Raw genomic sequence first — 13,975 nt, forward strand, 5'->3', positions numbered from 1 at the left:
AGTAGGTTGGGGTGGGTCAGACAGCTTTGCTGGGGAGACAGCATTTGACCTAGACCTTGAAGGAAAGAGCAAGGAGACGTCACAGAAGTTGTTGGACTCTCTGGCCTCCGTCTCACTGCTCCAGTGATACTTAAAATAAGAACCTGGGTGGGGAGGAGACAGGTGATAGGGCTTAAGGAGAGCGTTTGTCATGGTAAGACCTGGGGGTTGCATGGAGGTGTTGAATCACTCTATGGTACACATGAAACTAGTATTACATTCTCTGTTAACTAACTGGAATTTAAATACAAACGTAAACAAACAGAAAACAAAATAAGAGAACCTGCCTTCAAAGAGCGGACAGCCTGGTACACACAAATGTGAGAGAGGCCTCACCTAGGCATTCCCAGGGCCATGAATGCTACCCTGCTCTCCACGGCCTCCCCAGCCTGCCCAGTAGCCCAGCACCGGAGGGAATGTTAACTCTGAACATATGTGCCTCAAGCAGACACAAAAGAGGAGGGGCTGTGTGGGCATGATAAGTAGCCCTGGAAAGCGCCTGGGTGGCTCAGTGGGTTAAAGCCTCTGCCTTCGGCTAGGGTCATGATTCCAGGGTCCTGGGATCGAGCCCGCATCAGGCTCTCTGCTCAGTGGGGAGCCTGCTTCCTCCTCTCTCTCTCTCTGCCTGCCTCTCTGCCTACTTGTGATCTCTGTCTGTCAAATAAATAAATTAATTAAAAAAAAAAAAAGTAGCCCTGGAAAAATAAGAAGGTAGAACTCAGAAATAAAAATAGTTGCTGAGTTAAGGCTGCTAATCTCTCATTGGCTTAACTTGCCTTCTTCAGTTCCTTATGTAAAAAAAACTTTCATCCAAAATAAGTCTCATAGATCTCTATATAGTGCTATAAAAAGATAGTCAATGTATTTCATTAAGCGAAAAAACAAAGTTGTAGATTGCTATGGTCATGTGATCCTATCTGGGTCCCTGTACACACTTGCTTTACTTAGAAAAGTTCTGAAAGGTGACAGAAGAAAAATTATCATCAGAGTCCAGCTGTGGGCATGAGACAAGGCAGGAGGGTGGAGGGAGGTGACTTTTTACTTGAATTCTTCAGAACTTTATGACATTTGCCATGCATTGCTTCTATAATTTAAAAAGGAAAATTTTAATTTAAAAAGAAATAATAAAAGCTCCTTTGCTTCAGAAACCCTTTTCCCAAGGACTGAGACAGGTCAACCTAAACACCTGCTATTGTAGTTTCCTATAGTGCTTTGTGGCTAGACTGGGCTATAGAACCCATAGAACCCAGCCTGGGTAAATCTGAGCATTACACATTCCTGGAGGTCTTGTTTCTCTCCCAAAAGAGGTTGCCCTGGCTAAGCTGAGTATGTGATCTTAACCACAGGGAACCCCATCAGGTAACTCGGGTCTGGCAGGCAGCCCTATCAATATGGATGTCACAGGGAATTCCTTAGTGCTGCTTAAGGAGGGCGAGGCTGGAGAACAGTGGCTCCTTCCCTGACCCAAGGCTCCTATCCCTACGAAAGGGGATTCTGTACATTACATGCCTCGCAGGGCGCCTTGCACACATAAGCCTCCTGTAAGTAACAGGGCTTGTGGCTAGTGTCTTTGCCAGCAGAGAGGAAAGGGGGTGAGGGTACGTGTGGGGTCATGGTGGGGTAGGCTCTTGGACAGAGCTGGGGCTACAGAAAAAAGTTGAATGAACATACTGATAAATATTTGTCTGTTTATTGAAACCAGCACAGTGTGGTTGAAAAGCTTCTTTAAGCTCCACCTTCTATGTTGCTTAGTCTGTGACCTTGGACTAAATCACCCCCCACTCCATCAGTCTCACTTTCCTTGTCTATAAAATTGAGATTGGGACTAACTTCTTGTTGAGATCCAGTTCAGCATAACGTTTTACGATTTTATGTTAATGCAACAGTCTAAGTAAAGGAAAGTAATGTAAGCACAAGGAAAGAAGAAAGTGCTGATCATTATAGGACAGACATCAAATATGTTAAAAATAGTTTCTATTCTTGGGCGTACATTCCCAGAGGGAGGGCTTATCTACCAGTGCCCTCCCTCTGAGGAACACCACTCCTTCCCAAATGCTCACCTTCCTGACCCTGACACTGCTACAATACCCTCAGGGTCAAACAGAAAAGACCACCCTGACATATATTCTCCCCACTCAACAGAAACATTTGAATGAGAGCCAAAATGAGTTTGTGCTTTGTGAGTTCTTAGGGTGTGGTAGCCAGAAGAGTCAGACCACCTGTCCCCACCCCCGAGTGACCTCAGACAAGTCACTTTCCCTCTCTAGTCCTAGCCTTAACTAAAAAGGAGGAGTTGGGTGGGTTTTTCTTTATAAGTCCTTCTCTCGCTCTCCTATTCCCCTGCTCTACCTAGCCCCAGGTACCAAGGCTGGGAGAAGCCAGAATCTACAGGCCAGCATTACTCCAAGCATTCCCAAAAATAGAAGATGATCTCCAGCATCCCCAGCAGGCTGGTCCCGAAATGGGAGCACAGCCAAGTGCCTGTACTCGGCGCCGTGAGCCAGAAATCAGGCAAGATGCAGGAGCTCAAACGGGGCCACAGCCCAGGACCCTCCAGCCACGGCACACTGTCCTGATCCAAAGGCAGATTCTGCAGCTTTTCTCACAGATGTCCTCTTACTTGTAGGATCAAGACATATAAGGCCTCTGAAGGAATCAAAAACTTGTGCTTTGGGCACCAGACCAGGACCAGGAGGAGAGTGAAAGATTCCTTGTTGGTTAATGCATGGTTTTAATTAAGGTTTCACACGCCTACAGGAAGATGGACCTAAACATATATGACTTGATATATTTCCATGAAAAGAATGCATCAGTGAAACAAGCACCCAGGTGAAGAAACAGAACGATACCCACCCCCCGGAAACCTCCCTCGTGCCCCCTTCCAGTCACTAGTTCTTCAAGAATAAGCACTATTCTGGCTTTTAGCACCACTGATTGATTTTGCCTGTTTTTGAACTTTATACAAACGGACTTAACGCAGCGTGGACTCATTTGAGTCTGGCTTCCTTTGCTCAACATTGGGTTTGTGAGCATGGAAACCAGTGTCAGTCATGTTCACTTGTGCATAGTAAGGACTTGAATGAGGAGTTAAAATCAGTAAGACATCCATGGGTCTAGCCTAAGGTGCTCACCGAGAGCTGAGGAAGCCAGGTTTATGCTCTTCCCAAAATAAGAATGACTCAACCCCATTCTTCCTGCAGACTCCCTCCTAGGGGGCTGCAGAGGTGAGAGGCAGGGCCTCGGTGCCCCAATCGGACTTCAAAGGCCAGAAGCTCTTGTTCATTGAACACTTACCCCATGCCTGGCTCTGTGAGGGGCACGATAGACTCAGTAGCTCACTTAATCCCGGCAACCATGGGCTACATACTGTTGTTATTCCTTTCTAATGGGTATGAGAATAGAGTCCCAGAGAGGTTGAGTAAGTTGTCCTAAGGTTGCACAGCTAGGAAGGGGACACAAATTCCAATCTGTGTTGACCCCTAAGACCTAACATGGCCACCGCTCTGGGCTGACAGGGAGCTCACTGGCTGGCTCCGGCCTCCACCCTTGTCTCCAACCCCACGTACTACTGCTTGCCCACAGCTCACATTTCAGCAGGCTCTACCCCACCTCTGGACCTGTGTCCATGCTGTTGCCTTTGCCTGCATGTTTACCCCTCAGCTTTTAAATGAACAGTCACTTCCTCTGAGCAGCAGTCCCTGACCAGTTGGTCTCAAACTTGTGCCCTATACTCTCACAGTCCCTCCTGCTCTCCCCTTGCACAGCCCTTAACACATGTTATAAAAAGTTATCCCTTTGGGTAACCTGTTCATGGGGTTATTACCTTTCTTTACCAATGGATCACAAGCTTTAAAAGGACAGGAATGTGTCTGTTTGTTCACCACTGCCTTGGACAGTAGCCGGCACACATTAGCTCCTCAATGGCAAGTTAAGTGAAGAAAAGGAGAGGAGGGGAGAAAAATAGGACTGTCTCTTCTGAATCGGAGCACTCATCTGCAGACAGCTCTAGCTCCAGCCTACTTATGGCTCCCGGCAAGACCTTCCCTCCTCCCTGAGCGCCGGTCTCCTCAGTTTTCAGATGAAGAACCTGGAAGAAAGGATCTCTAAAGGCCTTCTAGCTCATCTGGCCTCCTGACCACAAACCCTAGGAGGTCAAGCCATTCCAAAGGCCTCAGGGCTCTGCAGCCTCTTACCCACACCATGTCAGAGGCGGGGTTGGCGGGGTGGGGGTGGGATCCAAAGCGTCCAGTCTGTGAGGTACGGACCCACTCACCCTGTGAGGTACGGACCCATCCACCGGAGAACAAGAGGCCTCTTCCAGCTCTAACAGCCCTGATACACAAAGATGGGGAGAGACAGGACTAAGAAGGTATAATAGGTGAATTCCCTAGGAACCGGCCTCGACTTCCTTCTTCAGAGCCCCCCACCCCAACAAGGTCCCTTCCAACTCTGCTCTTGGCATGTGCATGGCTGCGCCCACTGCCAGGCCAGAGCTCCAGGAGGGCAGAAACTCTCCGTGTTTTGCTCATCTTTGTGCCCAGAGCACTTGGCACAGACCCCTCCATGTAGGATGTGGCTGAGGTGAGGCTACTGAATCAAATGCCACGGGCAGGACCTGCCAGGGTCTGCTGCTAGGCTTGCCACCTTCCCCCCCTGGGAAGGACCTGGGAGCACCACGTCAGGAGAATCACGTGGCTTCCCATTCAGAGGTGGACTCCCACTGACCACCTCCCCACCTCTGGCCCTGTCTTCTTCCTATACCTTCTCCAGGCCCTGGATTGTCAGTGGCATTCAGCTCAGACAGAAGGCTAAGGACTCGTGCCCCTCCTGGGTCTCTGCAGGCCTTCTCTCCCCCACCCAGCCAGTCAGCCAGGACAAGCGCTCCCTGAGCTTGAAGTAATGCACCCTCTTCGTGAAGTAAGCCTCCTCTGGCTTTGAAGCTCTTTCTGTTTTGTCTTTAAAAATAAAAGTAAGAGGTGGAGCACCTGGGTGGCTCTGTCAGTTGAGCATCCAACTCTGGATCTCAGCTCAGGTCATGATCTCAGAGTTCTGGGATCAAGCCTCGTATCAGGCGCCACACTCAGGGGTGGTCAGCCTGAGGATTCTCTCTCTTCCTCTCCCTCACCCCCCTCCCCCACACATTCTCTCTTTCTCTCTCTCAAATAAATTTTTTAAAATAATAAAAATTTTAGGGGTGCCTGGGTGGCTCAGTGAGTTAAGCCTCTGCCTTCGGCTCAGGTCATGATCTCAGGGTCCTGAGCTCGAGCCCCACATCGGGCTCTCTGCTCAGCAGGGAGCCTGCTTCCTCCTTTCTTTCTGCCTGCCTCTCTGCCTACTTGTTATCTCTCTCTCTCTGTCAAATAAATAAATTAAAAATCTTTTTAAAAATAAATAAATATTTTGAAATAAAATAAATAAATAAAAGTAAGAGAATATTGGGCCTGAATCCAAGAATTCTATAAAGAGGGAAGGCCTCCTGTTTTGCATCATGGATATAGTGACGGCCTTCAACCCCCACGTTTTTATTCTGCTAGGGATGTGAGGGGGGTGAGGCTGGGTGTACTGGTGGGCTCGCAGGAGTATGCAAGTGCTGTACTTATTGGAAAAGGCATAACAGGTGTGCAGGTACAAACTGGACTGACCAGACCTTGGCCATGTCACTCTCCAGCTGAGCAACTTTGGGATTTGCTTAAACTCTCTGGATCAGCTTCCTCACATGAAAAATGAGAGTGAAATTCAGACTCTAGGGCTGGTGTTCGGTAATCACTGAAGAGCCATTTAAATATTAGCAGATTCTAGAAACAGAAGGCAAGAAGAGAGCTTTGTGGGGCGCCTGGGTGGCTCAGTGGGTTAAGCCTCTGCCTTCGGCTTGGGTCATGATCTCAGGGTCCTGGGATCCAGCCCCAAGTCAGGCTCTCTGCTCAGTAGGGAGTCTGCTTCCTGCCTCCCCCCTTTGCCTGCCTCTCTGCCTACTTGTGATCTCTGTCAAATAAATGGATAAAATCTTAAAAAAAAAGAAGAAGAAGAAGAAGAAAGCCTCGGAACATCTTCATTTCTTTCCACACAGTAACTACTTTCAGAACTCAGAATTCATCCCTGGCTGCATTTGGGATTTAGCCAAGCTAAAAATGCAACCAATAACTCAGATCCTAGGAACCTTCCTGATGAGGCTCGAGTGGCCTCTTACTCAAGACGAATCCATTTTCAGGAGGATTACTTCACCTCCCATTCAGGCGCTAGGCTTATGAAACAAAATCCCGAGAGCCATGGAGAATCCCAAGTGGGATTCAGAGAAGAAAACCAACAGGCCAGGTGTCGGTCCAGAGTCTGGGGAGGGCTTCGTGAGCAAAGGAGCAGATGAAACAAGAATCCTTAAGATTTGCCCTTACTGTCAGCCAGGCAATTCGGAAACCACAGGGCACAAGAATTGTAGTCCCTTCCGCTGGCAAGTTGTTATTTCCACAGAAACTGCTATTTGCAGAGCCACACCTGAAGATGAATTCCTCAGGATTGTTTTTAAAGCTTCCCAGGAATCGCGTGACAAGCCCGTGCTTACCTGATCAAGCAAACACTGCCCCAGGAAAGGCGTCCCCTCCACCTCTCCCAGCCTCTTACCTGCCCAGCTCCTCTCCGATGTCATAAAAGTCCTCCACCTTCTGCTGCTTGAACGTCTCCATGTTTGGGCTCCTCATTGAGGCCTGGAGCATACAGCCCTGAAACCAGAGGAAACCTGAGGTCAGGACAGCCAGGAACATCGGCACAGGCCTAAGAGTCTGGGCCTAAAAGTAATCAGCTGCACAGGAGCTCATAACTTAACGATAATCCACAGCCCTAGTTCCTCAAGGACTAGCCTGCCCAAGCCTATTCTCACCAGTGACTGACAAAGTATGGTTCTTATTGATTTCTATCAATTTGAACCTGTTACGGAGACAGGAAAGGAGGCCTCCTCACTTACTTAGATCTGCTCTTAACACGTTCGGAGAAACAGCCCCATGGCCAGCTTCAATGATTTGTTCTCATGAAATTCAGGCTGGCTGAGAAAAAGAGGCAGCCACAAGGCAGGAGAGCTAGCGCTCATCTTTGAGTCAGAAGTTCTGGGTTCGAGTCCCAATTGCCTGAGTAAGTCATTTAAACTGCCACACTTAGCTTCCCCATCTGCTAAACAGGTTTATCCTGTTAAAAACCTGCAAATCGGGACGCCTGGGTGGCTCAGTTGGTTAAGCAGCTGCCTTCGGCTCGGGTCATGATCCCAGCATCCTGGGATCGAGTCCCGCATCGGGCTCCTTGCTCAGCAGGGAGCCTGCTTCTCCCTCTGCCTCTGCCTGCCATTCTGTCTGCCTGTGCTCGCTCTCTCTCCCTCTCTCTCTCTGACAAATAAAAAAAAAAACCTACAAATCATGAAATTATTTTGTAAACTTTAAAATGCAGTGGAAATGTAAGGGATTATCATGACCTCAGCTCCCGGAGGGGCTGCGCCACCCAGCTGTGAGTCTAAACTGATTCATAAACTCTCACTCATCACTCCAAGGGAAAGAGGGACAGGAGTGGCGGAACAAATTATAGGAGGCACCAGCAGTCAGGGGCTGGAGGTTCTGATTCCAATGCAGCCCACAACTAACGCTGTGACCTCATCTCTTGTCAGAGAGCCTCAGAGTCCTCATCTATAAAATGGACCAACTGCCCGCCCAGAGCCCCTCAGTGAGAGCCAGAGGACAACCCTGAGCCATGGGGAGCATTCACCACCCCACCAGATGAAGACTGTTTGCATCCTCCCCTGGGATCTCCCTGCCCCAAAAAGCTCACCCATTCCTGGGACAGCCCCATGCCACCCTGGACAGCACCCCAAGGGAAGGACCCAGGGCACAGTCTGCAAATGACAATGTTACAACCCGGGGCCTGTGGCTGTGTGTCTCAAGAGTCATTAGCACAGGCCTCTCCAAGCTCATTTTGGCTAGTATTGGCAACTTTTCTTCTGCCTGGCAATCAGATACCAACCACACCCAGGGCCCCATGAGCCCCAAAAGACTGTTTTCACCAGGCTGGGTGGAGGCAGCCTTACACAAGGGTGCGTCTCATCGATGCCAAGTGGCTGAAGCTGTTCCAACTCCCAGAGAATGTATACATTTCACACTCCTTCCTCCGGTGCTGCCCCCTGCACACCGGAGCTCTATTACCATGATGCCGCCTGCCTCCCTCCCTCCCATGGGCTGCATATCCCTGAAGTCCCCCAGGCAGAGCCGGCCTGGCTCCTGAGCCTGACTCACAGTCACTTGCCGAACTACTGCCTGTTGATGCCCATGGTCCATCAGGCAGCCTCCCTCCTGCTCGGGCTTCACCCAGTGCTAGCCTGAGCCCAGCAAATATGGGCTACAAAAAAGAGCAGGTTCCCAGGGCCCCAGTTCTAGACTAGCCTGGGTATGTAGCAGCTGTCTAACCCACACAGGCTGGCACCCTCTGGGCCTCAGTCCCCTCATCTGTAAACGCATACTTCACACAGCTGTGTGTGGATCCATTTGTGATTGGGGCATAAACTCATAAACAAATAAGAAAGGTGATTATTACTGTTAATACGTGACTCATCCTGGGCCAGTCTTTGTGTTTCTGCTTCCCACAGCAGTGGAGAAAAGCATTTCAATTCCCTTCTAGGGAAAAGGTTTTGGGATCCTCCTAGAAAGTTTGGCTTCACCAAAATCTGAAGCTATACACCCTCACTCACACACACCCCAAACCCCCATCCTGGCAAATTTCCTGAGACTAGCCCAGAGGGTGGCAGAGGACTGCTATCTACCACCTTCTTTGGGGTCAGGCAGGTCCTAAGGGGTGGGGTTACTCATTTCACATACCTAGAGGGAAGCAGAAAATTCCAAAAAATTCTTTTGACAGATACCCTGAGACCAGTCCCTAGAACAGCAAAGACCCTCCCCAGAGTAGCTAAGATCCTCCATTAGGCAACAGGCCAGCTCCATTTGCTCTCGGGAGCTGAGCTGGATTCTAAGCAGCCCCAGCTCCCAGCAAAATGATGAGCCCCTGCGTTGGGCTCCAGGTGTAGCCAGGGGCTAGGAGACAAGGAAGCACCCTAAGGACAAACTAGGACCACCAGTTTGGTCCCAACTAAACTTTCCAGCCTTAGCCCCCTCCCCCCACATATCCTATATTCCAGCCAAATGAGACCTTTCCCATTCCCTCAAAACTTTCACCCACGCCATGCATCAGCTCAAGCTGGGCCCTTTCCATGGAAGGCCCACCTGGAGAGCCCTCCCAGCAAAACCATTCCCTTCCCACAAGACCTGGCTCAAATACCACCAACTCCGTGAGGCTCCGTGACTCCATTTCTCATCAAAACAGATTAAATTCCCCCTCCCCCTTTAAATTCCCAGAGCGGTCTCTTCATACATATTTAGGGTTAGAGCTTTCATATTTTGGCTCATAACTGTCTATGTCTAACCCCAAAGGAGAAGGCACAGACCCTACAGGCACACAGGACTGAGCTGGAATCTCAGCTCTATCACTTCTGCACATACTGAGCATAGGACAACTTTTCGGAGCTTCAAAAGACTGACATGGAAAATAAGTCTGGACAGTGCCTGTTGGTCACTGTTGGTGACTATGTGGAGCAGATAGAACTCTCAGACACTGCCATGAGAAGCATATTCTGGGACAACCACTTTAGAAATCTGTTGGGCAGTTTCTATGGACATACCCAAGAGAAATGCATGTAGATGTTTTCCAGGATGGTCCATGGTAGAATGTTCACAGCAGCACTATTAGTAATAGCTACAAATTGGAAACAACCCAAGGGCCATCAGTAGAAGAATAGATAAGTAAATTGAGCTATACCCATACAATGGAATTATTCTATAACAATAATAAACTACCCCTACGTGTAACCAAATGGATAAAATTCACAAGCATAATGTTGAATGAAAGAATCCAGACACAAAAGACTACATACTTAAGACCACAAAAGACCACTTAGGCAAAACTCATCTATGGTGCTAAAAGTCAGAATAGTGGAGGGGCGCCTGGGTGGCTCAGTGGGTTAAGCCGCTGCCTTCGGCTCAGGTCATGATCTCAGGGTCCTGGGATCGAGTCCCGCATCGGGCTCTCTGCTCAGCAAGGAGCCTGCTTCCCTCTCTCTTTCTCTCTCTCTCTCTCTCTGCCTGCCTCTCCGTCTACTTGTGATCTCTCTCTGTCAAATAAATAAATAAAATCTTAAAAAAAAAAAAAAAGTCAGAATAGTGGTTACCCCTGGGTGGGGGGTTATGTCTGGGAAATGGGAGTTTCCGGGTGCTGGCAATGAATACTGTTTCTTGCTCTGGGTCATGGTTACATGGATATGTGAAATGTGCACTTATTTTGTATGCAATCAAAATTTTACATAATAAAAAATGAGACTAAGAGCTACATTATGACAAATGAGATAAACATGTAAAATGACCTGCATAGTGTTTGGATGGTTCCAACAAAAATGAATTCCTTCCTTCCTGCCTCCTGTCTTGGAGCCCCATGAGGGCAGTAGTTGTCACATTCTCACCTATGTCTCCCTGTCACTGCTGGTATACAATAGGCACTCCCTAAATATTTGTTGATTCAAATGTAGGGCCCAGCCTCCCTTCTCAAGGTCACTGCTCAGCAGCTTCATCAGGTAAAAACAACTAATAACAACTTAAAGCATTTTCCTAATTATCTCTCCCCAAGAGGAATTTGCATTTTATCAATTTATCAATTTTATCACTTTAGGGACATAAAACTAAAGGGGAGAAATTCCAAGGTGAAATTATAGTCACCAGTTAGGACCCAGAGAAGGCCCCAGGGCACAGGTACCTTTCTGGCCCTGAGAAGATGAAACAACATGGCAGAGGGGAGGGACATAGCTACAGCTTTTGGTCAGAAGCACAGGATGTCTGCTCCAGACATTCCAAGGGTGAAACCCACCTTCATGCCCACATTTCTCTTAATGAAATCACTAGGACTCACACTCCTGCCCTCAACCCTCATAACAGGCAACCCTTCTGAAGTTTAACACAGATTTCCTAGAACCTCACAAAAGGGAACCTCAAAGGTTATCCAGGGGATTTTTAGACACCAGCATGAGGAAGGAGAGACAGAGCATCTCCCCCTTTATCTATACAATAAGTTGGGGCTCTGGGTAAGAATTCACTGGGGGCAGGAGGAGCTTGACAAACCACTGCTATCTGGTCTATAATCCACTCGTTGTTGGTTTTTTTTTTTATTTTTTTTAAGATTTTATTTATTTATTTGACAGAGATCACAAGTAGGCAGAGAGGTAGGGCAGAGAGAGAGAGGGGAGAAAGCACACTCCCCGCTGAGGAGAAAGCCCGATGCGGGGCTCGATTCCAGGACTCCAGGATCATGACCTGAGCCAAAGGCAGAGGCTTTTACCCACTGAGCCACCCAGGCGCCCCTATAATCCACTCGTTTGACGAAAGAAGGAAATTGAGGTCCAGACAGGGGATGGGACTTAAAGTCCCACAGCTAGCCCACTCCAGCTGTTCTTGTCTGGGCTTCTGATGGCAGCCCCCTCAACCCTCCAGTATAGCACCAGGGTTGGGGAAGCCAGTGGCCTCCAGAGTGACAACTTAGGAGGAAGCCTCCAAGGCTAGAGGATCACCCTGCAGGGAACCCTCTACCCTACTAAATGCTCTCACTCACTGGCCCCAGCTCACTCTCCTGGTCATTTGGAGATCCTCGTCCCACCTCACCCAGTGTCGGTCAGTGAAATGGGACTGTTGCAAGGGGGCAGGCAAGCTTGTCCTCTTATACCTTCCCCCACATTAGAAATCATCACACTCAGGCTGTGAGGAGACTGCCCACAGAAGGTTAGGAGTTCCAGCATCACAGAGCCCCTCCATGCAGTCAAGCCTCTGACCAGCCCTAGTCAATCTCTGATGAGGAAGCTCGGACCCAGAGATCAGCCATTTGCCTAAGTCGACAGGAGAAAACCCATTTTTTGAACGAAGGTCCAGCTCCACTAGACAGCCTGCTTGTTCACCCTCACGTCTAATAAGGAGGGAAACCTCAGGGGGGTGGTCAGGGTCAGTTCAGGTCTCATTCCTGCCGGCTGAAAACTTGCTCCAGACCAGCACACACTCACCCCCAACCACACACACCCTGCACCCCCTGCCCAAGCCTCTTCCAAAGCAGCTGAACTATCAGTGGGGCCACTTTACGGTTAAATCACAACTTGGGAGAAGAGCAGGACTCTGAAAGTACTGGTGAAGAGGCCAAGGCACCAGCTCCCCTTAGTCACCAGGAGTCTCCCAGAAATACCTTACATGGAGGCAGCTGGGAAACAGAGTCGGAAACCAGAGCAGCAGCCCCCAGCTGCCCTCCACTGGATTCTAGAGTACAAGGTGCCAGGGGCTGTTCTCTCCACCTGACCCCAGGGACCTTCCCACCTGCTTCTGAGGCAACCAGCTAGGACTCCCTCTCTCCCAGGGTGCACCCCCAACCTACCACTACCTGCATGGCCTCCATGCTCACCTTTCTGGGACTTTTTCTCACTTCTAAAGTGAGAACACTAATTGCCACCTCGCAAAGTTACGGTGAAGACCAGCCAGACCCACACATACCATGAGACGTCCACAAGGCCTGGCCCAGAGTCAGGGTCAACTACTGACGACGCCCTCCTATGCCCTTCTATCCCAGCCTGCTGCAAACTTACAGGCTACCCCCATTGCCTCCCTAGTGGCCCCGGGCCCATGACGACGGGGACCACAGCTTCATTCTGCCACAAGCAAGCTGACTGTGTGTGGAGCAGACTTCTGGAATCACGTCCTTGTACAAATGGGAGAGGAGGTGTGCGAGGTTGCTGCAGAGAAGACTATCCCCTCTCCTCCCAGAAATCTGTAGTGCTCTCCCCATCATGGGGGCCCTAAATTGATGAAAGTCTGTTTCCTATCTCCCCCCCGCCCCCGATCCTACCCTGGGTGCCAAGCCTCGGCCAGTCGCTCCCACCCCGTCCCTCGTCCCTAGGGTCAAAGTGCCAGGCTTCAGAGCGCGCCCGAGAGCACAGCGGACAGTCCGGGGCCGGCCACAGCGCCCGAGGGCAAGGCCGGCCAACCCCCCCCCCCCAGAAAGGGGTGGAGGGGGTACAGTGTGAGGGACCCGGGCGGCGGGCTCGGGGAACCCGAGAGCGCACCCCGGAGCAACCTGCCCCCGCCAGCCCCAGCCCCGCGCGCCGTGTCGCGCCCGTCGAGCCCGCATATGGGCGCTACTCACGGCGAGAGGCTGCGCTGGGCGGGCACGGCGGACCCGACGGGGTGCGCGGCGCTCGGCTCTGCTCTGCTCCCGGCCGGCTGCCCGCCCGCGGAGCCGCGGAGGAGCCGAGGGGGCGGAGCGGCGGCCCAGTCCCAGGCGCGGGCTGGAGGCGCGCCTGGCGTCCCGGGACGGGGGCTCGGGGCGCCCCCTGCTGGGAGCCCCCTCTGGACTGCGCCGAGGTGAGCGTCAAAAGCCTCCTGCCAGGTCCCCAGACACCTCCAGGAGTGCCGGGGAGAGCCAGCAGCGAGACTCTCCCCGCGTCCTTAGCGTTCTGCCCCTCACAGGCTGTATGGCCTTGGACAAGTCAACTAAGCTCTCCAAGTCTGATCTGGAAATTGCTTTAAATGAGCCGATGATAATCTGATATATCTTGGCACAATCGCTCAGAAAATGGTATTTCCTTGTCCCCTCACTCCCGATCCCTTGCCCACTCCCCCCACCCCCCTCAACGCACACACCGTGAGAGAGGAAGTCCCACGAGGGAATAGGCCGTTTCCTCCCTCCCAGCCGGGATGCTCTTCTGGGAACATCACCACTGGCTTTCACAGCTGGGTGGGGGATGAGATGGAAAAGGACACTCCCCTTGTCCCCACCAACCCCCAGCTTGGGAGTGGCCTAACCTCGGATGCTCTCTATGTCCTCTCCCCCCAACCTC

General features: G+C 50.7%; 1 protein-coding gene across 2 annotated transcripts in view; it reads right to left on the reverse strand.

Moving 5' to 3' along the window:
* The window catches only part of LOC111153261 (death associated protein kinase 2), a 118,174-nt gene extending 104,842 nt beyond the window's left edge, over nucleotides 1-13,332 (reverse strand). Inside the window, exons 1-2 of one of the 2 annotated variants that reach the window (XM_022512171.1) lie at nucleotides 13,282-13,332; nucleotides 6,655-6,752 (exon numbers count right to left, since the gene is read on the reverse strand). In XM_022512171.1, coding sequence (XP_022367879.1) covers nucleotides 6,655-6,746 — 92 coding nt within the window. In that variant the 5' untranslated portion in view covers nucleotides 6,747-6,752; nucleotides 13,282-13,332. Of the gene's footprint in view, nucleotides 1-4,312; nucleotides 4,347-6,654; nucleotides 6,753-13,281 lie in introns of those variants that run through there. The other variant, XM_022512172.1, reaches the window with a different exon arrangement.
* Nucleotides 13,333-13,975: the final 643 nt, after the last annotated feature.

This window comes from Enhydra lutris, unplaced genomic scaffold, assembly GCF_002288905.1.
Source record: "Enhydra lutris kenyoni isolate GAN:26980312 unplaced genomic scaffold, ASM228890v2 scaffoldscaffold31, whole genome shotgun sequence".
NCBI lineage: Eukaryota > Metazoa > Chordata > Mammalia > Carnivora > Mustelidae > Enhydra > Enhydra lutris.